We start from the raw sequence: 23438 nt of genomic DNA, 5'->3' as shown, positions 1-23438 counted from the left end.
CATCTTTCTCTGTTTACTCTGGGAGCCTCGGGTATCTGAGCACCCCATCCCCCACCCCCATTCTGGTCATGGTCAGAGGTTTCTCTCACTTGGAGAATGAGGGACCCTTGGTAGACTCTGAGCAGCTTCACTGGGTTCCAGGGCGGATGGACGCCGATGGTCGCTTGCTTCGCTCCCTTCCTCTGGCTATGGCACCAACACGCCCAGCTCAACTGTTTCAGTGAGTGTGTGGAGGTGGAGGGATGGGTGGGGAGGGACTCCAGGTACTGTACCAAGACCAGAGGGCCCCGGTGTCCTGAGAGCCCGGGGTTTCACTGCCCTTCAGAATGTCCACTTGTCCGTCCATTAGAAGTGACAGGTCTTCCACAGAGCCCCATCTCTGCCCTCACTGCATTTCCCTAGGAACCTACTCATTTTTTGTTGTCCATGATGACTTAGCCCAAGTATCATTAGTTAGCCATAGCTTCTACCTAGAGCCCAGTTGCTTACACACTACACACTTCAGAAATCTCTGTCCTTTTTTAATTTGTTTGTTTGTTTTTTCCAGACAGGGTTTCTCTGTATAGCCCTGGCTGTCCTGGAACTCACTCTGTAGACCAGGCTGGCCTTGAACTCTGAAATCCGCCTTCCTCTGTTTCCCAAGTGCTGGGATTAAAAGCTTGCGCCACCACCGCCCAGCAGCTCTGGTTTTCTTATCCATCCATTGCCATGATGACTACAAACTTTGATCACGTGACCTGGCTAGGGTATAAAGCAAGGCTTCCTAGAGGAAGAGGTTGAAGCCAACATAAAGGATCAGTTGGGAGCTGGGGGTGAGGTGTTCAGGAGGTCAACAGCATGGTCTCCAAAAACAGGACACAGGAGCAATTTGAAAGTAACTGCATTATACAGCTGGTTACTGTGGCATAGCCTGTAATCCCCCCGGAGACTCTAAAATAGGAACATTAGGAGTCCAAGACCAGCCCACGTGAGACCTTACTTCCTTCCCTCCCACCACTGGTGGGGAAGTGGGGTAAGGAAGGAAGAAGAAGCAGAAGAAGGGCAAAGAAAAAAGGAAAGGCCGGGCAGTGTTGCACACCTTTAATCCCAGCACTTGGAAGGCAGAGGCAGGCAGATTTCAGAGTTCGAGGCCAGCCTAGTCTACAGACTGAGTTCCAGGACAACCAGGACTACACAGAGAAAGCCTGTCTCAGAAAAACCAAATCAACCAACCAACCAACCAAATAAACAAAACAAACAAACAAAGGAAAGAAGCAAGGAGCCGAGGAAGTCGATATATTGGTAGAGGGCTTGCCTTTCACGCCTGAGGCTCTGGGCTTGATCCCCAGTACCACAAAAGAAAGAAGGAGGGAAGGAAAGAAAGAGAAAAAAAAAACCTAGCTATCCAGCCAAGGGTTGGAGCAGAGCAAGTGATCCACGGGGGTAGTGATCCAAGCATAAAAAAACAGCTAATGCCAAGGCTCTGGGGGCAGAACTGGATCTGCCATGTTCAAAGATCTGCGGGAGCAATATGGATGGAATGGAGCTGGCAGAGGTAAGCGTAGGAGGAATGACGGCAAAGAAGTAAGGCCAGGAGGTCTAGTGGAAGGCCTTGAAACCTCACTGTGAGGTAGGACCCAATGGATGGTTCTACAAAGCAATATTCCCCAACCCCTTGGTGGTTTGAGGTAGAATCTCAGTGTAACCGAGACTGTCCTCTTAAGTGCTGGGATCACAGAAGGTAGGCCAGGGTCCAGTGCTGTGCTGCCCCCGCGGTGGCTCTGACCCACCGCCCTCCCCGTAGTCCTCCTGCTCCTCCCAGGAGCGCCTGCATCAACTACCCTACCAGCCCACCGTGGACGAGTTGCACTTTCTGTCCAAACACTTCGGCAGCACCGAGAGCATCACCGACGAGGATGGCGGCCGCCGCTCCCCTGCCGTGCGTCCTCGCTCTCGGAGCCTCAGGTGCGCTGGCACCGAATCTCCCTTCTGGAGGGATGAGGTTTGGTGCATGACCAGTTCGGCCCTGGGAAAATGTAGAGGAGTGCGAGCGGGGAAGGGGAAGAGGGAAACGCGGGGTGGGGGGACAACACGAAGTCAGGGGACTGGACAGGATGAAACTTGTCCTGCAGCCCCGGCCGCTCCCCCTCCTCCTACGACAACGAAATCGTGATGATGAACCATGTGTACAAGGAGCGGTTCCCGAAGGTGAGACACCCCGCAACCCCCACCATACGACTTCCCTTCGTTCGCTTGCGCTCCTGGGCTCTGTGCGCCCCCTCGCGGTCAGAGCGCACGGCGCAGGCTCCGCTGACCACAGCCTCCTAGAGCCTTGCATCCCTCCCTGTACCGCTGTCCAGGCCACCGCGCAGATGGAAGAGAAGCTGCGGGACTTCGCCCGCGCCTACGAACCTGACAGCGTGCTGCCGCTGGCCGACGGCGTGCTCAGCTTCATCCACCACCAGATCATTGAACTGGCCCGAGACTGCCTTACCAAGTCCCGCGATGGGCTCATCACTACGGTCTATTTCTATGAACTGCAGGAAAACCTAGAGAAGCTGCTGCAGGACGTGAGTGCCAATTACCTCAGGCCCCGCCCGGTTCCTACACCCGCCCAGAGCAGTATTTCAGGCTGGCAGGTGGAAAACGAGGATACGGTGGTTCGTTCTCACTCTAGGTCCGATGGAGGAACTGCAATTTATCTCCATACAGGCCCTTCAGTTATTTAAGCAACTGCCACCCTTTCTGGTGGCCTCCTAGACCCCCACCCCCACCCCTCATTGGGAATTGAACCCTGTGAACCAGTATCCTTGAGGCAAGTGCTCTACCACTGAACTACATTCAGCTCCCCTTTCTTTCTTCCTTCCTTCCTTTCTTCCTTCCTTCCTTCCTTCCTTCCTTCCTTCCTTCCTTGTATTCAAAACAGGGTATCCATGAGTACAGGCTGGTCTCCAATTCGTTATGTAGCTGAGGATAGTCTTGAACTCCAGAACCTTCCGTTTCCACCTAGTGGGTGCTGGGATTACAGTCTTCGGCTGCCACCTTCCACTTATGAGATGCTGGGGATGGGACCTAGGGCCTCTACATGCCAGGAGAGCAGCAGTCTACTAAGTAAGCTGCACTCCTAGTCCACACTAAGTTGTCCACTGACTGGCCTTCAAATCACCTCATAACCCATGCAGGCCTTTGACATCTTCCTGTCTCAGCTTCCTGAGTAGCTGGAGTCATAGGCCTGCGGCATCACACTCAGGCTCTGTGTGATTTCAAACCCTGCACACACAGTACATCGTTCTATATATTTTTGCTTATCTTCTTTCTTAGTTTCTGTACTCCAGTGTCAGTCCCACAATTGGGCACGGGAATTCTGCTCAATACAGAGTCCTTGGTGTCTGGCATGGTGCCACAAATATTGCTAATGTGTCTCTGAGGGGCATGGCTCATTGGTAGAGGGTTTGCCTAACATGGGCAGCCCCAGGTTCCATCCCTACCTAAACACACACACACACACACACACACACACACACACACACACACCATTACTTAAACAAGTGGATGAGCCTGCTGTCGCAACACATACCTGTCATCCCAGCACTAAGGAAGCTTAGACAAGAGCCTGCCAAGTCCCATACAATTAATTAATTAATTAATTAATATGGTGTATAAGTAACAGCAAACGAGATAACACCCCATCCATGTCAAGGATTGTGGAGAGCACTTACTGAGCACTTCCTGTGCACTGGGCCCTGGCATACAGAAGACAAGTATGCCTGCCCCTGGGTGCAAATGCTAGCTCAGGAATCATGGGAAACAGATCAAGGATCATGGTGTAAGCTGATGTTAGGGCTAGGAAGCAAACAAAACAGTAACTGGGTGCCTCATCCAGAGTCCCCAGAAGAGCTCTCTGGGGATGTGACAGGAACTGGGGTAAGAATGAGTAGATGGCATCTGTGGGAAGAGGCAGGAGGGATGCCCCGAGCGGAGGAAACAGTAGGTTTGGTGGTAGCTCTTTTTCTTTAAAAGATTGATGTATTTATTTTATGTATATGAGTACATTGTAGCTGTCTTCAGATACACCAGAAGAGGGCATCAAATCCCACTGCAGATGATTGTGAGCCGCCATGTGGTTACTGGGAATTGAACTCAGGTCCTCTGGAAGAACAGTCAGTGCTCTTACCCGCTGAGTCATCTCTACAACCCCATTAGATCTCCACTCAATGTTTCTTCTGCAGCATTAGTAGTGCCTAGAAAAAGTATAAAAGGGCAATTTGCTCAACTCCTCTTTTTTCCTTTTTTTTTAACATTTTATTTTGTTTTTAAAGACTTATTTTTTATTTTATGTGTATGAGTGTTTTGCCTGCATGCCTATTATGTGTTGATTGCCCTTGGAAACCAGAAGCCCCTCGAACTGGAATTCCAGAACGTTCTTGGTTGCCATATGGGTACAAGGAATTGAATTTGATCCTCTGCAATAGCAGTCACTGCTCTTAACTGCTGGGCAGTCTCCAACCCCTCATTTTAATTTAAAATTCTATTATTTGTGTGTGGGAACACAGGAGGACAACTTTTTTTTTCTTTGTTAATGTATATGAGTACATTGTAGCTGTCTTCAGACACACCAGAAGAGGGCATCAGATACCATTAAAGATGGTTGTGAGTCACCATGGTGTTGCTGGGAATTGAACTCAGGACCTCTGGAAGAGCAATCAGTGCTCTTCGCCACTAAGCCATCTCTCCAGCCCCCCATGAGGGCAACTTTTGAAGGTCACTTCTCTGTATCCACCGGGTGCTCTTGGATCAAACTCAGGTTATCAAATTTTACAGCAAGTGTTCTTATCTGCTGAACCGTCTCTCTGCCCACCCCCACCCAGTCTGTGTGTTTATGTGTGTGTGTGTGTGTGTGTGTGTGTGCATGTGTGTTAAAGCCCAGTTTAGCAGGCCCTCATCGTCCACTGAGCCACATTTATAGCTCCAAGATGTGTGTCTCATTTACTTTAATAAACATCACCTTGTAAGAATGATAGGGATGATGATCCCCTTCCACCTACAATAAGGAGACAATCTACTCTCAAAAGTCGTCCTCTGGCTTCCACATATGCACCATGACAAACACATTCCTGCACTCATGTACACAATACATAAACAACAACAATACAACAATAATAAATAGCTGGGCAGTGGTGGCGCATGCCGCATGCCTTTAATCCCAACACTTGGGAGGCAAGGGCTGACAGATTTCTGAGTTCAAGGCCAGCCTGGTCTTCAGAGTGAGTTCCAGGACAGGGCTACACAGAAAAACTCTGTCTCAAAAAAACCCTAATAATAATAATAATAATAATAATAATAATAATAATAATAATAACTACTATTTTGGACAGGGTCTTACTTGCTTACCTACTGGCGCCCACAGTCCTCTTCTGTAAATGAGACAGCAGGAACACCTCGGGCTCTGTGTATCCCCAGGGCCTTGAGAATCTGGTCTGGGAAAGAGGTCTGGATGAGCAGTTGACTTGTGAGTCCCATTTCCTCATTTCCTCCACTCCAGGCTTATGAACGCTCAGAGAGCTTGGAGGTGGCCTTCGTCACCCAGCTGGTGAAGAAATTGCTGATAATCATCTCTCGCCCTGCAAGGCTTCTGGAATGTCTGGTGAGGGGCTACTAGAGGGGTGTGGGGGATGGGGTGGCTCTCAGTGGGCACAGCAAGCTGAGCCCATCCCTGCCCTAGGAATTCAACCCAGAAGAGTTCTACCACCTTCTGGAGGCAGCAGAAGGACACGCCAAGGAGGGCCACCTGGTCAAAACTGACATCCCCAGATACATCATCCGACAGCTGGGCCTCACTCGGGACCCCTTTCCAGGTGTGCGAGGGGCCTGAGGGGGCGGGCTGAACAGCAGGACAGTCACTCATACCCACCTCCTTGTAGATGTCGTGCGCCTGGAGGAGCAGGACAGCGGGGGCTCCAACACACCCGAGCAAGACGACACATCTGAGGTAAGCTGTGGCCAAGGCCTGGTGCTCAGGCCAGCTAGCAGTCATCTGCCTCCAGGCTGAGTGACAGTGTCTTGGTTTCACACTCTGAGCCTCAGTTTCACCATCTGTACATTAGTTCTTTCTCCCTGAGCCGTGTGTGTGTGTGTGTGTGTGTGTGTGTGTGTGTGTGTGTGTGTGCGTGTGCAGGTAGAAATCAGAGATGGTATCTGGTGCCTTCCTCAATTGCTTTCCGTCGAGTTTTTTGAAATAAGGTGTCTCACTGGGCCTGAGTGTATGTGTGTGTGTGTGTGTGTTGTGATAGAGTGGAACCCAGAGCTTTACTCGAGTTGAGTGAGTGAAGTGCTCCACAACTGAGCTGTATCCTCAGACTTGTTACTCTGGCATTAATTAATTAATTAATTAATTAATTAATTTATGTGGGTGTAGATTGGTGTGGATGTCCAAGAAGGCCAGCAGAGGGCATCAGATCCCCTGGAACTGGAGTAAAAGGCCGTTGTGAGCCGCTTGGTATGGGCTCTAAGAGCCAAACTCTGCTCCTCTGGAAGACCAGGACTTTTTATCTGCGGAACCATCCCGTGTGTGTGTGTGTGTGTGTGTGTGTGTGTGTGTGTGTGTGTGTGTGTGCAGGTAGAAATCAGAGATGGTATCTGGTGCCTTCCTCAATTGCTTTCCGTCGAGTTTTTTTAAATAAGGTGTCTCACTGGGTCTGAAGCTCGCCAACCATCTAGGCTGTCCCTCCAGTGAGCTCCACAGATCTGCTCGTCTCCAACCTGGGGTTATGCAGGGGCCACCATTTCCAACTTTATTTTGTCTTGTTTTGTTTTGTTTTGTTTTTCCAAGACAGGGTTTCTCTGTATAGACCAGGTTGGCCTCAAACTCAGAAATCCACCTGCCTCTGCCTCCCAAGTGCTGGGATTAAAGGTGGAGCCACCACTGACTGCCACATATTTTTCTTTTTCAAATTTGTTTTATTTTTCAAGTCAGGGTTTCTCTGTGTAGCCTTGGCTGTCCTGGAATTCACTCTGTAGACCAGGCTGGCCTCAAACTCAGAAGGCGTGGCCACCACTGCCGGGCCCACATTTATTTATATGTATTGTGTGTATGTGTGTGAAGATCAGAAGACAACTTGAGAAAGTCAGCTTTCTCCATCTACCACGTCTATCCTGGAGATTGAACTCAGGTGTCAGACTTGGTGGCAAGCCCCTCTACCCACTGAGCCCTCTTGCCAGCTCCCAACGTCTAGGAACATTTTATGCATGTTGTGTGATTAGCCATTTTGTAGGTTTTCTATCTTTCCTAATAGCAGAAGTTGGAAATATGACAGCAGATAATATTTGAGTTCAAGTGTCCCCTTTGTTTCTTTCTCACTGTGCAAACTGGATAAAGAAGTTTCTCATCCCTTCCGTTCTTCAGTTTCCCCATTTGTAGAGGTGGTGATGATGGTGGTGGTCTTGCACATTCCCCTGCAGGGTCGCAGCAGCACCTCCAAGGCCAAGAAACCTCCCGGTGAAAGTGATTTTGACACTATCAAGCTCATAAGCAATGGTGCCTACGGGTGAGCCACCCGGGGCTCTGGCGGGGGAGGGTGGCGGAGGCCGGGTGTCTCGGAGGTGATGGCCGGTCCTCGCCCTCTTCCCCCGCAGGGCGGTCTACCTGGTGAGGCACCGGGATACACGGCAGCGCTTCGCCATGAAGAAGATCAACAAACAGAACCTGATCCTGCGCAACCAAATCCAGCAGGCGTTTGTGGAGCGCGACATCCTCACGTTCGCAGAGAACCCATTTGTGGTCGGCATGTTCTGCTCCTTTGAGACCCGGCGCCACCTTTGCATGGTCATGGAGTATGTGGAAGGTGCGGCCACCTTTGGGCCAGTCAATGCAGCTGGGCCACACACTTGACCCAGGGTCACCCTAGATGATCATGTGCTTGTTTTCTTAATTACTTGCTATCCTGTCCTTAGTCTGTCTGCACACTCTGCCCATCATTTGTTAGTTATAATTTTTGTTTTGAGACATACATACATACAGGGTCTCAGTATGTAGCCCAGGTTGGCCTCAAACTCTGGTCTTCCATCTTCATCCTCCTGAGTGCTGGTGTTCATCAGACTTTATTTATTTAGCTGTGGGATTTTCCGGTGGGGCTTACTTTGTATTAATTCTTAATTAGTTATAATTCTGCTTTTATCCCAGCACTTTGGAAGTGGATTTCTGAGTTCGAGGCCAGCGTGGTCTACAGAGTGAGTTCCAGGACAGCCAGGGCTACATAGAGAAACTCTGTCTCGAAAAACCAAAAAAAAAAAAAAAAAAAAAAAAAAAAAAAAAAAATTAATATATAAACACCCCCGTTATGCATTCTATATGTGTCTCTCCATCAATTCATTTATTGGAGCATCTCTTTAGTTACATGCTTTTCCTTCTCTGTTTATCTGTGCATTGTCCATCCAATTCTTCTTCCTTCTCCGCCCCCCTCACACGCACACACACACACTCTCTCTCTCTCCCCCCCCCCTTGGAAATATTCCATCTCCTTCCTCAGTCTCCGTAGCTGGGACTTCAGGTGTGCAGCTTCACCCATTTCTTCCTTCCACTTTCTGTTTGTTCCTCCATAATTGCTTTTTGCGGGTGCTGGGGATGGAACCCATAACCCTAGTGCCTCACTGGGGGATTCTAGGCAGTGGCTCTCCTTCTGAGTCATGTCCCCAGCCCTTCACAGGCAGAGATAGCTCCAGGCCAGCTTCAGTTATAATTTAGTTAACAGGAAATATTATTTTTTTTAAATATTTTTTATTTTTATTTATTTTGTGTGTATGAGTAGACTGTAGCTGTACAGATGGCCATGAGCCATCATGTGGCTGCTGGGAATTGAACTCAGGACCTATGTTCGCTCCAACCCACTCGCTCAGGCCCGCTCCCTCTGGCCCCACTCGCTCCAGCCCCACTCGCTCCTGCGTAATACACTGTAGCTGTCTTCAGATGCACCAGAAGAGGGCATCAGATCTCATTACGGGTGGTTGTGAGCCACCATGTGGTTGCTGGGATCTAAACTCAGGACCTTCGAAAGAGCAGTCAGTGCTCTTACATGCTGAGCCATCTCACCAGCCCCAGAAAATATTATAAATAGAATATTAATAGATAAAGTTACTTAAATGATTACAATATCAATTAACTAAAGCTCATAGTTTACATTATCATTCATACTTTATATTTTACATCTATATTCCATCTTAATGTACTTCTGAGCAGTGTTGGAGTTCAAACCCAAGGCCTTGTGTATGCTTGGCTTCAGCCCCAGCCATTTCATCTATCTTTTTCTTTTCTTTTTTTTTAAAGATTTATTTATTTATTTTATATATATGAGAACACTCTAGCTGTACAGATGGTTGTGAGCCTTCATGTGGTTGTTGGAAATTGAATTTAGGGTCTCTGCTTGCTCTGGTCAACCCCCCTCTGGCCCAAAGATTTATTTATTATTATAAATAAGTACACTGTAGCTGTCTTCAGACACACCAGAAGAGGGCATCAGATCTCATTATGGATGGTTGTGAGCCACCATGTGGTTGCCGGGATTTGAACTCAGGACCTTCGGAAGAGCAGTCAGTGCTCTTAATTGCTGAGCCATCTCACCAGCCCCTCATCTATCTTTTTCTGTCTCATGTAGCATGGAAACATATGAGCTTATATGCTAGAAAAGTGTATGTTGCCTTTAGGAATGGCTGCATTTATGTGCTCTTACCAATCTATGGGCTGTCACATAGTACTGCTTTCTCACGTGCATGTTCCCTCCTGGTGCACCACAGAGTAGTGCTCCCTCCTGATGCACCACAGAGTAGTGCTCCCTCCTGATGCACCACAGAGTAGTGCTCCCTCCTGACCTAGGTGCCTTGCCTTGAGTGACATCTACCACTGTAAGAAAAGGAAAGAGTGGGTATCAGGCAAACTAAAAATACTAATGTTGGAGCAGCACTGTGGCTCAGTAGTAAAGCACCTGTCTAGAATCCATCGGGGAGGGGCTGGAAATGTGGCTCCATACTGGAGTTATTGCTGACCATGCACAAGGGTCTGGGTCCTTATAAACACTGCCAGATAACATGAGGATCACACTCCTCCTGGGTGGAAGCCAGCAACCCACATTTAAAAACCCCTGATGCTCAAGGTTCAGTTGTCAAGAGACTAAGAGTCATGCTTTCTTTGGCTCTACAAAACTCACAATCATCAACTTCCTGTGTGAGCAGGCTTCTCTCTGAGTCCTCATGATGTAAGTGGGCTGGGCATGCCACTTTCAGGGGGTAATTAATATCGTGAGGTAAGCCTAGGAGAGTGCAGCTCCTTCTGAGACTTGGGAAGCGCTCCCATTCCAGATCTCAGGTCCCCCTTTCTGCAAAATGGGTATGATGGAAGTAGAAAAAGAGTGAATGCTGTGTGCTTGGTACGGGGTGACTCCCTCTTTACCTGAATCTCTTCTCCGGCTCTCAGGTGGTGACTGTGCCACTCTCCTCAAGAACATTGGGGCGCTACCTGTGGAGATGGCACGAATGTATTTTGCAGAAACAGTTCTAGCCCTTGAGTACTTACACAATTATGGCATCGTGCACCGTGACCTCAAGCCAGACAAGTGAGCTTTTGACCTTATTTATTCCTCCCCTGTTGCTCCCTGGAAGACTCGGGGGTGAAGGGCAAGGACCTCACTTTTGAAACCTGCTTGTTTCCTTGTCCCTGAAGCCTCCTCATCACTTCCATGGGCCACATCAAGCTCACGGATTTCGGCCTCTCCAAGATGGGACTCATGAGTCTCACCACCAACTTATATGAGGGGCACATTGAGAAGGATGCCCGGGAGTTCCTGGACAAACAGGTGTGTGGCGGGCATGGGGGTCACCAAGGGTGGACCTGGAAGGACCTCAGCCGCCCAGGGCCTGGTGGGGGGGCACAGCTCTCCCTTGAGGCCCCTTCTGTGGCCAGGGTACAGGCTGACCGCCTGCCCCCAGGTGTGTGGGACCCCAGAGTACATCGCACCCGAGGTCATCCTGCGCCAGGGCTACGGCAAGCCAGTGGACTGGTGGGCTATGGGCATCATTCTCTACGAGTTCCTGGTTGGCTGTGTGCCTTTCTTCGGGGATACTCCAGAAGAGCTCTTTGGACAGGTCATCAGTGGTATGTGACTCCTAGATGGGAGGTGAAACCATGGAAAGATGGGCAGCCTGGGGGAACCTCTCAGCTTCATTTTGCTTTGTAGATGACATACTGTGGCCTGAAGGGGACGAGGCCCTGCCCACAGATGCACAGCTTCTAATATCTAGCCTCTTGCAGACCAACCCCCTGGTCCGGCTTGGGGCAGGTAAGAGGCCTTCTGCGCAGACAGCTAAGGCAGGGGAGCAGGGTGCTGCCCCAGCTTGAGCTGAGGCCTGGGATGGAAAATGGACTGAAGGGCTGGTCTGCTGGGCAGGCTGCTACCTCATGCATCTTCTGCCCACAGGTGGTGCTTTTGAAGTGAAGCAGCATAGTTTCTTTCGAGATCTAGACTGGACAGGGCTACTGAGGCAGAAGGCGGAGTTCATCCCCCACCTAGAGTCAGAAGATGACACCAGCTACTTTGACAGTGAGTTGGGGATAGGGAGAGACACAGTGCCAGGTCTGAGTAGAGAATGGGATCCAAAGAGAGGCCTACAGTGAGGACTTGGGGTGGAGCCTGGCTAAGGGATGGACACTGGTCAGGTCAGGTGGCATAGGCTGTCGTCCCAGAGGCTAAGGAGGCAAGGCTTTCTGTGCTACACAGAGAGTTGAAGGCCAGCCTAAGCAACTCAGTGGGACCCCATTTTAAAGTAAAACGTTAGTCTGGATATTGTGGCCGATCTGTTATCCTAGCACTTAGGAAGAGTTCAAGGCCAGCCTCAGCTACCTAAGAAGTCCAAGGCTACTTTGGCTATAGTAACGTGTTTTAAAGTTGGGCATGGTGGTGCATGACTTTAATCCCAGCACTTGGAAAACAGATGCAGGCGTATCTCTGTGAGCTCCGGGCTGAGACTCTGTCAAAATGGGTGCTGGAGAAATGGCTGCTCTTTCTGGAAGACCTGGGTTCAGTTCCTAGTATCCACATTCCCAGGCGCAAACACATGTAACTCCAGTTCTAGGGGATGCAACACCCACTTCTGACCATCATGGACGTCAGAGACATACATGCAGGCAGAACATAATATACTTTAAAACAAAACAGAAATAACAAAAGCTGTAAAGGTTTGGTTCAAGAGCCCTTGCTGCTCTTGGGGAGGAAACAGATTCTGTTCCCAACACCCATGCCAGAGGATGGAGGTTGGGATGGGTAGGGTGTGTTCAAAAACATCTGTAACTACAGATCCAGAGGACCCAGTGCCTCCCCAGAACACACTCAGGCTGTGTTCTGGTGCATGCACACAGGCACACGCACACACACACACACACACACACACACACAGATGCACACATTTATACAATTAAAAAGAAAAAGTAGGACTGGCGAGCTAGCTCAGCGGGTAAGAGCACTGACTGCTCTTCTGAAGGTCCTGAGTTCAAATCCCAGCAACCACATGGTGGCTCACAACTCACCCTTAATGAGATCTGATGCCCTCTTCTAGTGCGTCTGAAGACAGCTACAGTGAATTATGCTGGAGCGAGTGGGGCTGGGAGTGAGCAGGGCCAGAGCAAGCAGAGCGGTAGAGGTCCTCAGTTCAATTCTCAGCAGCCACACACGATGGCTCACATGATGAGTACAGCTACAGTGTACTCATACACATAAAATAAATAAAATAAATCTTTAAAAACAAAATAAAGCCAGACAGTGGTGGTGCATGCCTTTAATCCCAGCACTCGGGAGGCAGAAGCAGGTGGATCTTTGTGAATTTGAGGTCTACCTAGGAAGTTCCAGGAGACCCAGGGCTACACAGAGAAACCCTGTTTCAAAAAACCAAACCAACCAACCAACCAACCAACCAACCAACAACAACAACAACAAAAAAAAAAAAACAGAAAACCAAAAGTACTGGGCAAGGACTTCGGTAGGGGACAGGGGTGGAGGAGCTGTCATGGGAGAACTGTCACATTGGGCCTGGGCTTTTATTAGATGATAGGGCTAGGACCAAGAAGGGGCAAAACCAATACACGCCTGAGGTGGAGCCAGAGTCCAGTGCTGTAAACTCATCTGGTATTGTAGCAAATCCTGAACTCTGGGCAGAGATTTGGAGAATGGGGAAGGGGGTTAGGGGAGGAAAGGTCTGGGGAAGAAATTCCGAGGAAATTGGAGGGGGCGTGGCGAGGACAAAGTTTGACTGGGCTCTAAGGTGGCGGTGGTTCTCCAGCCCGCTCCGACAGGTATCACCATGTGAACTCCTATGATGAGGACGACACTACCGAGGAGGAGCCTGTGGAGATCCGCCAATTCTCCTCCTGCTCTCCGCGCTTCAGCAAGGTGCGCCTGGACTTGAGCCTGGAAGGTCTTTGAGCAGTAATATCCCAGGCATCCGAGTTCTCAGTTTGGAAAGTTAGAGAGGGGTTGGGAACTAGGGAGTTGAGAGGTCTTGTTTGGAGGGTGAGTTGGGCTTATCATTAGGCTGGCGTGAGAGTAGGGGAGGGCCAAAGCTGCGCTTAGAAGTACTGAGCAACTGGAAGGATGCCTGGCCCAGCCTGGAGATGTATAGATAGGTATTAGGGAAGGCCTATAAGACCGGGTTAAATAGAGAGCTGGGCCGGATGAGCCTAAAGCATGGCAGGCTTAACTTTGCATGAGGTCTCCTGAAGGTGCCGAGAATTGTAGAACGGAGCAGGCGGTTCCTCATGGAGGACAGAGCGCGGTTTGCGCCCTCCGGTTGCAGAAAACTGATTGGCTCCCGCGCGAAGGCGTACTCAGCACCTCCCACTCTGCTCTTAGGTGTACAGCAGTATGGAGCAGCTGTCTCAGCACGAGCCCAAGACCCCCGTCTCAGCATCAGGGGCCAGCAAGAGGGACCCAAGCGCTAAGGCCCCGGAGGAGAAGGTGGCCGGCAAGAGGGAGGGACTGGGTGGCCTGACTCTGCGTGAGAAGACCTGGAGAGGGGGCTCTCCAGAGATGTAAGCAGAACTATAGAGGGGCTCGAGGGTGGGGTCAAATGGGAGTGTTCCTTCTGATGAGCCCTTCTCGATGCAGTAAGCGCTTCTCAGCGTCTGAAGCCAATTTCCTGGAGGGAGAGGCCAGTCCCCCGCTGGGAGCGCGCAGACGTTTCTCAGCGCTGTTGGAGCCCAGCCGCTTCACTGCCCCTCAGGAGGATGAAGATGAGGCCCGACTCCGCAGACCTCCTCGGCCCAGCTCTGATCCCCCTAGTTCACTGGACACCCGCATCCCCAAAGAGGCAGTTCAAGGAGAGGGCACGTCCACCCCCGGGGAACCCGAGGCCAGTGAGTACCTTCTCTAGCCTTCCCCCAGTTCCACGGGCAATCTATTGAGCATCTATTCAATGTGTATGGTACAGTTTATGCAAGACCTGACGCACTCTTCAAGCACCTATCTGTGGGTATTACCACCGAGAACGCCCGCCAGGGACGGTGAGGCTCAGGGGCAGAGCCTCTGCCTAGAATCGTCCAGTGGAGGACCTGGGGGCGTGACTTAACACCCAGAAGGTTTAGATCTGTCCGTCTCTGTCTCTCTCTCTTCCTCTCTCTCTCCTTCCTTTCCTCCCTCTCCTTCCCTCCCCCTTCCTCTTTCTCTCCCTCTCTCCCTTCCCTACTCTCTCCCTCCCTGTCCCTCTCCCTCTCTCGCACCTAGCGTTTGGAGAGATACCCCAGTGGTTAAAAGCACTTACTGCTCTTTCAGAGAACCCAGGTTTGTTTCTAGAACCTACAGGGTGGCTTTCAATCACTCATAGCTCCAGTTCCAGGGAATCCGACACCCTCTTCTGACTTTGCAGGCACTGCACACACGATGCATATACATCCATGCAGGCAAAACACTCACTCATAAAAATAAGTGTAAAAGAGCACTAAACCCGGAGTAGTGGCACACACTGTAACCCCAGGACTTTGGAGGTGATCTGAGTTCGAGGCCAGCCTGGTCTACATAATGAGTTCTAGAAAAGGCAGGACTACATCCTGAGACCCTGTCTCCAAACAAACAAAAGAACACTCACTGTTCTAGGTTGGCATTCAGCCAATCTCAAGGGTAGTGGCGCTTTCCCTATGCCAGAGGTTGTGCCACGGGTATTCGTGACCTGCTCTGTGAAGTTCAAGGGATAAGAACGGCACAGCACGTGGTGCACGCCTTTAATCCCAGCACTTGGGAGGCAGAGGCAGGGGACTTTCTGAGTTCGAGGCCAGCCTGGTCTACAGAGTGAGTTCCAGGACAGCCAGGCTATATACAGAGAAACCCTGTCTCGAAAAACAAACAAACAAAAAAAAAACCAAAAAACAGCACATGAAAAGTCCCTGACCTGATAGCTCTTGTCCTTTGCAGCTGAGCGCTCACATCCAGGTGACCTCTGCCCACCCTCCAAGGATGGAGACCCATCAGGCCCTAGGGCCACCAACGACCTGGTTTTGCGAAGGGCAAGGCACCAGCAGCTGTCTGGAGATCTTGCTGTGGAGAAGCGACCATCTCGAACTGGGGGCAAAGTTATCAAGTCGGCTTCAGCTACAGCCTTGTCAGTCATGATTCCTGCAGGTGACGTGGGGCACCACACCCCGGGGAAGGGGCTCCCTGCAATTGTGGCAGGAAGGTTGTTTGGCCTCAGGATGGAGCAATGAAGAACCTACTCTAGGGCTTTAGGAATGAGAAACAAACAAATTCTGGGATAGCAGGGTAAGGTTTGCCCTGATCTCTGACCGTTATGGTTTTGTGCCTGCAGTGGACCCGCATGGAGGCTCGCCCCTGGCTAGTCCCATGTCCCCTCGATCTCTCTCGTCCAATCCATCCTCACGGGACTCTTCGCCTAGCCGAGACTACTCACCAGCTGTCAGTGGTCTCCGTTCCCCCATCACCATCCAACGCTCAGGCAAGAAATATGGCTTCACGCTGCGAGCCATCCGTGTCTACATGGGCGACTCAGACGTCTACAGTGTCCACCACATTGTTTGGGTGAGTCTCATGGGCTGGGGAGTGAGGGGGGGAGGAGTCTTGGGATGCAGAGTGCAGTTTGGGTGAGATTTCTCTTTCCACTTAGTTCTCCAACCCCAGGTTATTCATCTATACAATAGGGAGACGAGTTACTATTCCATAAAAAGTCAACGCAAGACAATGTGGATCTGTCTTATCAATCTTTCAATCATGTCCGTTGGGTTTACAGCATGTGGAGGAAGGAGGTCCAGCCCAAGAGGCAGGGCTCTGTGCTGGGGACCTCATCACTCACGTGAATGGGGAGCCCGTGCATGGTATGGTGCATCCTGAGGTGGTAGAGCTGATCCTGAAGGTGAGTGTGGGGGATGGGCTGTGGTGGGTGGGGCGTGGACTAGGACCCAGAAGCCTCTAACAAAAGTGTTATCCTCCCTTCTCCCAGAGCGGCAACAAAGTAGCTGTGACCACCACACCCTTTGAAAACACTTCCATCCGGATTGGGCCTGCCAGGCGCAGCAGTTACAAAGCCAAAATGGCCCGTAGGAACAAGAGGCCTTCCGCTAAAGATGGTCAAGAGAGGTGGGTGGGGCCATAAGTAGCTTATCCTTCTACCAATGGGCAGTATTAAAATGGGAGGTGCGCAGACAAATACCTTAGGGGAAAGAGCAGTGTGGGGGTGAGGGGGGAGTGGGAGGCTGGGAAAGTGGGACAGGTTAGACTTGTTTCAACAGGACTAGGAAGGAGCCGAGATAAAACAATCCTACCGGGCTGGGCAAGGTGGTGCATGCCTTCTATTCCAACTGTCCCCAGTCCTCAAGGTTCGACAACATTCTGCTCTACACAGCTAGTCACTGTTATAAATAAATAAATAAATAAATAAATAAATAAATAAATAAATGGCTGGTGAGGTGGCAGAATCAGGCAGATCTCTGAGTTTCAAGGCCAGCCTGGTCTATAAAGTGAGTTTGAAGACTGCCAAGGCTATGTAGAGAGAAGCTGTCTAAAAGAACCAAAACAAACAAAAGGTTACTACGAAGTAAGACTGAGCCACGTGGGATACAATTAAACAGACCAACTGGGGTACCCCTTTAATTCCAGCACTTGAGCCTGAGGCAAGAGGATCTCTGGATTTTGTTAAAGGCCAGTGTGGACCTATGTAGTAAGAAAAAGAGAAAAGAAACACAGCCAGTCATTTTTTTTTAATGATGTAGGTATGTTACTACAGATACATCCTTACTTATAGGAGTTCTATCAGTGAATTTATGAAACTCACTATGAGGTCTCTAGGCCATATGGGAGTTAGTGGTGTGGGTATTTGGAAATGGTTATATATGGGGCATGACTGTAAGTTCTTCTCTCATAGATTGGAAGAGTAAGGGAGAGGGTGGGGATAAGAGTGGGGTGTGTGTGTGTGTGTGTGTGTGTGTGTGACTGAACCCAGGTCTTCACACCTCTCCAGATGCAAGAGAAAAGGCTTATTTATTTTAATTTTTAAAATATTTTAATTATGCATAGGTTTGTGTCTGATTGTAGGTGAGCCTAGTAGCCTCTGAAGGCCAGAAGAAGGTATTGTTTGGATCGCCCAGATGCTAGAGTTACAGGCATTATGAGTTATGCCTCACAGAGATGCTTAAGAGCAATATACCTGGGCTGGAGAGATGGCTCAGAGGTTAAGAGCACTGACTGCTCTTCCAGAGGTCCTGAGTTCAAATCCCAGCAACCACATGGTGGCTCACAACCATCTGTAATGAGATCAGATGCCCTCTTCTGGGGTCTCTGAAGACAGCTACAGGGTACTTACATATAATAAATAAATCAATCTTTAAAAAAAAAAAAGAGCAATATACCTTCTTGAACAACTGTCCGCGGCTCCAGCTCCAAGAGCCCAGTTTTGTTTTATTTTTATTGTTTTAAATTTGTATTAGCACTTTGATTGCTTCTGTTTATTTGTACCCCATCTGTGCCTGATGCCTGTGGAGGCCAGAAGAGGGCACCAGATTCTTTAGAACTACAATTTCCAGATGGTCGTTAGATGTCAGGTAGGTGCTGAAAAGCCAACTCTGGTCCTCTGGAAGAGCAGCCATTGTTCTTAACTGCTGAGTCATCTCTCTAGCCCCAAAGAGAACAGTTTTGACAACTGGCCATAGGGCCGCATGCCTCTAATCCCCTGAGTGCAGAACCGTCGGGTCTACATAAGAGTTCTAGGGTACACAGTGACCCCATCTGTGAGAGAGACAGAGAACAGAGAGAGAGAGACAAAGACAGAGACTGGGAGAGAGGCAGGAGAGAGAGAGAGACAGAAAGAGAGGGGGGGAGGAGAAGAGAGAGAAAGAAGGGAGAGAGTGTTGATCAGTGAGTTTGGCCAGGATTTGAGTGCAGATTTGAATGAAGGAAGCGCACTAACCTATAAAGTGGGCTCGCGGGGGGAGGGAGTCTGACTAGATGTTTGGGAGGGGCCAGAAGAGGCCGAATTTGTTTGGTGGGCTTTTTTTTTTAAGTTATTTACTATTACATATAAGTACACTGTAGCTGATATACCAGGAGAGGGAATCAGATCTCATTAAGGATGGTTGTGAGCCACCATGTGGTTGCTGGGATTTGAACTCAGGACCTTTGGAAGAGCAATCAGTGTTCTTAACCGCTGAGTCATCTCTCCAGCCCCTTAGGTGGGCTTTCTTGAATTGTACCCTGGCTAGAAAAGAGAGAGCATGGTCAAGCAGAACTGAATCTAGAGTTCTGCTTTGATAGACGGTTTGTAGGGAAAGGGGAAATGCTAGAAAGGGGTGGGCGGTTACTGGGCTGTCTAGAAGCGGGGAAAACCAAGAGCTCCGGAGTTAAGAAGAGATGTGACTTTTTGGTATTTGTTCTCCAGCAAGAAACGGAGCTCCCTCTTCCGGAAGATCACAAAACAGTCAAACCTGCTTCACACGAGCCGATCGCTGTCCTCTCTAAACCGATCCTTGTCGTCCAGCGACAGTCTTCCCGGCTCGCCCACGCACGGACTACCCGCACGGTCGCCCACACATAGCTATCGCTCCACACCGGACTCCGCCTACCTAGGTAGGTTCTGCGCCTGCGCGGGGCGGGGGTGGGGGTGACTAAGGCACTGAGGTGCTCAGCGTGTTTGCACCTTTTCTGGCCTGCAGGCGCCTCGTCACAGAGTAGCTCCCCAGCTTCCAGCACGCCTAACTCGCCCGCCTCATCCGCCTCGCACCACATCAGGCCCAGCACCTTGCACGGGCTGTCACCGAAACTACACCGCCAGTACCGTTCAGCGCGCTGTAAATCGGCTGGCAACATCCCGCTGTCACCTCTAGCACACACACCATCACCGACGCAGGCGTCGCCGCCGCCGCTGCCAGGCCACACTGTGGGCAGCTCCCATACCACGCAGAGCTTCCCAGCCAAACTACACTCGTCGCCGCCTGTCGTGCGCCCGCGCCCCAAGAGTGCAGAGCCACCACGCTCGCCTTTGCTCAAGCGCGTGCAGTCAGCCGAGAAGCTAGGGGCTTCGCTGGGAACAGACAAGAAGGGTGCACTGCGCAAACACAGCCTAGAAGTGGGACACCCTGATTTCCGAAAGGACTTCCACGGGGAGCTGGCACTTCATAGCCTCGCTGAGTCCGATGGTGAGACGCCTCTTATTGAGGGTCCTGGGGCGACCCGGCAGGTCGCCGTCCGACGCCTGGGCCGCCAGGAGTCACCCCTAAGTTTGGGCGCCGACCCATTGCTCTCCGATGGTGTCCAGAGACCTATGGTGTCAAGCAAGGAGGATTCCGCGGGAGGTACAGAGGCTTGCACACCACCCCGCGCGACAACCCCTGGGAGCCGGACCCTGGAGCGTGACTCGGGTTGCACAAGGCACCAGAGCGTGCAGACTGAGGACGCCCCAGGTGGGGTGGCCAGGGCCCTGGCCAAGGCAGCCCTAAGCCCAGTGCAGGAACATGAGACAGGCCGGCGCAGTAGCTCCGGTGAGGCAGGCACACCCCCGGTGCCCATTGTTGTAGAGCCTGCTCGGTCAGGGGTCAAGACCCAGACACCCCAGCCTCTGGGCACAGACTCCAAGGGATTGAAGGAACCTGTAGCCCAGATGCCTCTGGTGCCTGATGGCCCAAGGGGTCGGGAGCGCTGGGTGCTAGAGGAGGTGGAAGAGCGGACCACGCTAAGCGGACCTCGCTCTAAGCCCGCCTCCCCGAAACTCTCTCCTGACCCCCAGACTCCAACCCTAGTTCCAACAAAGAATCTATCCCGCAGTGCAGCTCCTCCAGTCCCACCTGCTTCCCTTATGGTCCCAGGCACCAAGCCTGAAGCAGGGTTGAACTCCCGGTGTCCTGCTGAAACTGGGACTCCTGCAGGCCTAACCAAAAATGGGGCACCCAGCCCTGCATCTCTAGGTCCATAGTGGAGCAGTCTTTCAGTCCTGTGCTGTACAGATGCCTGTATACATATGTACACATATAAATAAAGTGCCCTGCTGCCTGAGATTCCTGGGCTTCACATTTTCTCTCTGGACAGGGATAGCCCTTGGCGTCTCAGAAAGTAGGAAGGTGGCTCTCAGTAGGGCCTTCCTATATCCCATCCACTGCCAACTCCACCACCAGTGTCTGGTATCCCACCAGTGGTCTGTGTCTTAGGGTCTATCTGAAGAAAAAGGTTGACAGTCTCAGTCAGAGTTTGTTGTATTAACAACCTCTAGAGACATGCTGTGATGCCCATTTTGCAGCCAGAGAGGTGAAGGTACTGGTAAGGTCTCCAGTTAGGAAGGGGCTGAACTGGTATTCAGGTTCACAGCCAGGACATGGGGTGTGGTTCAGCAGTACTTGTGTCCCACTCAGCAGGCCACCAACAGACACACAAACAAATTCAAATCAGAACTAGTCTCTGAGTCTTTTCTTTCTTTACTTTCCCTTTGAGGCAGGGTTTCTCTGTGTTGACTAGGCTGGCTAGGAACTCACTCTGTAGACCAGGCTGGCCAGGAACTCAAGAGATCCAACTGCCTCTGCCTCCCAAGTGCTAGGGTAAAGGCTAGTCCTGCCCCCACCAGGTTAGACCCGGAGCCTTAGTTCTTTGCTCTGCTGGGCTTTCAGTCCGCTCCCCTCTTTACAGGGCTGGCAGGCCTTCACCAGGGGCTGGAAGGCCTTCCAAAACGAAGGCAGTTGGGTGCATAGTGTGCCCCCACCTCGGTGTGCCTCTCCTTTGTTCCTATTCATGTCACCCACACAGGTCCAGGGCCCTTGAGGGGCCACACACCATTTGGAGTGGTCCTCTGTGGCACTGAAAGTTGGTCCAGATGGGCCAGGGAATCCTGTCTGAGTCACATCCAGAATTTGATGGGTCCCAGAGCAGTTGGAAGGCAGGATGCCTGGAGAATTTGGCCAGAACTGGACCTGTAGGTTGGTGCCAAGGGCTGCTGCCAACCAGCCGGAGTACAGGTCTGCAGAGGAAGGAAGGTTAAGGTGAGGGGCACTAGTAGATTCCTCAGTACGGCTCTCTGCTAGGCTCAAATGTCTACTTTTTGGAATGATAGGAACCTAAGCAGCCCCTATTAACAGGTCAGATCAATCTGCAGGTGATCCCTGCAGTCCTAATTCTCAGACAAGAGTCCAGCACAGAGAGATCTTAAATCTGCACTGAGATAGGAGAGGCAGATGGCTCTCAGCCATCTGGTGAGTTCCAGACCAGCCAGGGATACACAGAGAGAGAGCGAGCCTGCCCCTCACCCCCGAAGGTAGTCCTTACCAAACAACTTTGTGTTACTTCACAAAATGCTAAGAGAAGCATTAATATGCTATTTTTCAGATGAGCAAACAGGCTCGGGTCATCATATCCTCTGTTACACATCCAGAAACCATCTCAGCCTCCACGAAGTGCTGAGGCTACAGATGTGTGTGTGTGTGTACCACCTGCCCAACTTGTCTTGGCTGTTTACTGCTCCTGGTTATTATTGTAATATGACTCCGAAAGATATCTGGGCTCTAAATGTGCTTGCCCTCAGGCCTGGGGATACTAGGGACCTCCTTCTACAAAGTGCTCTCCCCGCCCCTCAACATCAAGGCTTACTTACCATCTCCAAATTTTCCAAATTTGGCAAAGCTGTGGAAGGTGGCCCCAGCTTGGGAAGTGAGTATTACACTACTATTCCATGGCTCACGGAGGACATGGTGGTTCTTGATTACCTCCTCTAGGTCAGGTAATTTCTGAGCAAAGATGCCTTCCAACTTGTGGTCATAGACTAGGGGATAGGTATAGGTTAGCTGCTTGCCTGGAAGACAAGGTGAGGGAGCCGTGTAAGACTGGTTCCTCAGAGGAGTTTGAGACTTAGCTCACCTCAGTGATTCAACTCACCAATCCTTGCAAACTGACTGAAGGGGAATGACACACAGAGTAGGGTCTGGCCATAGGTCCAAGCATTAGGAGGCCAGCTGTATGCTCCAGAAGACACAGGGGGTGGGAAGCGAGGCACACTGTGGACCAGCCAGAAGCCCCCTTCTTGGTCCAGAAGCAGGACACCTGAACCAGAAGGAAGAAGTCAGAGAAGCTGCTAAAACTAGGCCCCTCAAGCCAGCTCATCTGCAGGCAGGTACAGGGTCTCAGGTGGCTGGGGTCTTTGAGGGAAACGGAAGCCAAGGTTTGACAAGACAAATCCCAGCCCTTCATGCAGACCACAGGTTAGGGTAGAATTTACAAGAAATTCGGGGAGGCCCCACGACCACCAGTCCAAGCCTCTCACCCTTTGTATGCCCATGGCTGGAAGTGTCCCGGGCTGAGCTGGATTTAGGAGGTTGGTCGTTGTAGAGTAGAAAGGCCAACTAGGAGAATGCACAGAAGCTCCGTAACTACCCTCCCTTCCCCGTGGGACCCACCACGGTGTCCCGGACGGGTTTTGACAGCTCTCAAGTCACCTGGCTGGAGTTCTTTCGGTACAAAGGCTGCAAGCTGAGGCCCACGGCTCCCTCCGAGCTGTTGATGTATCCTACACCGTCTTGCCAACCTTCAGAGTTCTGGTCCATGTATTTATACGTCAGACCCTTTGGAGTATCCCTAGACCTGCTGTGAGCCGGCAGCTTGTATACCACGAACCTGGAGGTCCGGGAAGACAGGAGGTTGGGGGAGAGAAGGAATCTGAGGTTTTGCGGATTCCCGCTCCGCTCCCCACTCAGCGTGCGGGGGAAAGTCCCACAACTACTTGCTCACCAATCCACAGGCTGCCCGGAGTCCCCATAGCAGCTCAGGGCTTCGGCAGGGACCCACAGCAGCGCAGCCAGCAGCAGCGACCTCCGTGTTGCCATGAGGCGACAGTAATGGACTCGGAAAGACCCGGGACAGCCGGGTCACGAGATTCAGACGAACTTCCCCTAAAGGCAACAGAGACCTGGGTCCTGGCTTCTCGAGGGTGGAGACGAAGCCCGCCGGGCCCGGAGC

At 51.1% G+C, this 23438-nt stretch overlaps 2 protein-coding genes across 4 annotated transcripts in view; one reads left to right on the top strand and one right to left on the bottom strand.

Moving 5' to 3' along the window:
* Mast1 (microtubule associated serine/threonine kinase 1) overlaps window positions 1-20500 on the top strand; it is a 36124-nt gene extending 15624 nt beyond the window's left edge. For all 3 annotated transcript variants that reach the window (XM_031340602.1, XM_031340601.1, XM_031340600.1), the window contains 23 exons: window positions 142-220; window positions 1784-1944; window positions 2112-2187; window positions 2340-2549; window positions 5522-5623; window positions 5702-5834; window positions 5901-5968; window positions 7438-7523; window positions 7612-7820; window positions 10442-10580; window positions 10688-10820; window positions 10954-11119; window positions 11202-11303; window positions 11442-11564; window positions 13297-13406; window positions 13866-14044; window positions 14121-14368; window positions 15420-15626; window positions 15811-16040; window positions 16249-16371; window positions 16459-16595; window positions 18889-19076; window positions 19163-20500. In XM_031340602.1, the coding sequence (XP_031196462.1) occupies window positions 142-220; window positions 1784-1944; window positions 2112-2187; window positions 2340-2549; window positions 5522-5623; window positions 5702-5834; window positions 5901-5968; window positions 7438-7523; window positions 7612-7820; window positions 10442-10580; window positions 10688-10820; window positions 10954-11119; window positions 11202-11303; window positions 11442-11564; window positions 13297-13406; window positions 13866-14044; window positions 14121-14368; window positions 15420-15626; window positions 15811-16040; window positions 16249-16371; window positions 16459-16595; window positions 18889-19076; window positions 19163-20418 (4465 nt within the window). In that variant the 3' untranslated portion in view covers window positions 20419-20500. The remainder of the gene's footprint in view (window positions 1-141; window positions 221-1783; window positions 1945-2111; window positions 2188-2339; window positions 2550-5521; window positions 5624-5701; window positions 5835-5900; window positions 5969-7437; window positions 7524-7611; window positions 7821-10441; window positions 10581-10687; window positions 10821-10953; window positions 11120-11201; window positions 11304-11441; window positions 11565-13296; window positions 13407-13865; window positions 14045-14120; window positions 14369-15419; window positions 15627-15810; window positions 16041-16248; window positions 16372-16458; window positions 16596-18888; window positions 19077-19162) is intronic.
* Window positions 20501-20679: 179 nt separating this feature from the next.
* On the bottom strand, window positions 20680-23438 carry Dnase2 (deoxyribonuclease 2, lysosomal). The gene is made up of 6 exons (XM_031340603.1): window positions 23211-23438; window positions 22919-23096; window positions 22747-22825; window positions 22362-22526; window positions 22081-22278; window positions 20680-21450 (listed from the first exon to the last, which is right to left on the bottom strand). Exons 1-6 carry the CDS (start codon window positions 23303-23305, stop codon window positions 21062-21064), a joined length of 1104 nt encoding a protein of 367 aa, XP_031196463.1. The 5' UTR covers window positions 23306-23438; the 3' UTR covers window positions 20680-21061.

This window comes from Mastomys coucha, unplaced genomic scaffold (assembly GCF_008632895.1).
Source record: "Mastomys coucha isolate ucsf_1 unplaced genomic scaffold, UCSF_Mcou_1 pScaffold22, whole genome shotgun sequence".
Lineage (NCBI taxonomy): Eukaryota > Metazoa > Chordata > Mammalia > Rodentia > Muridae > Mastomys > Mastomys coucha.
Note: the sequence above shows the minus strand (reverse complement) of the source record. Positions and strands in the feature narration are given on the sequence as shown.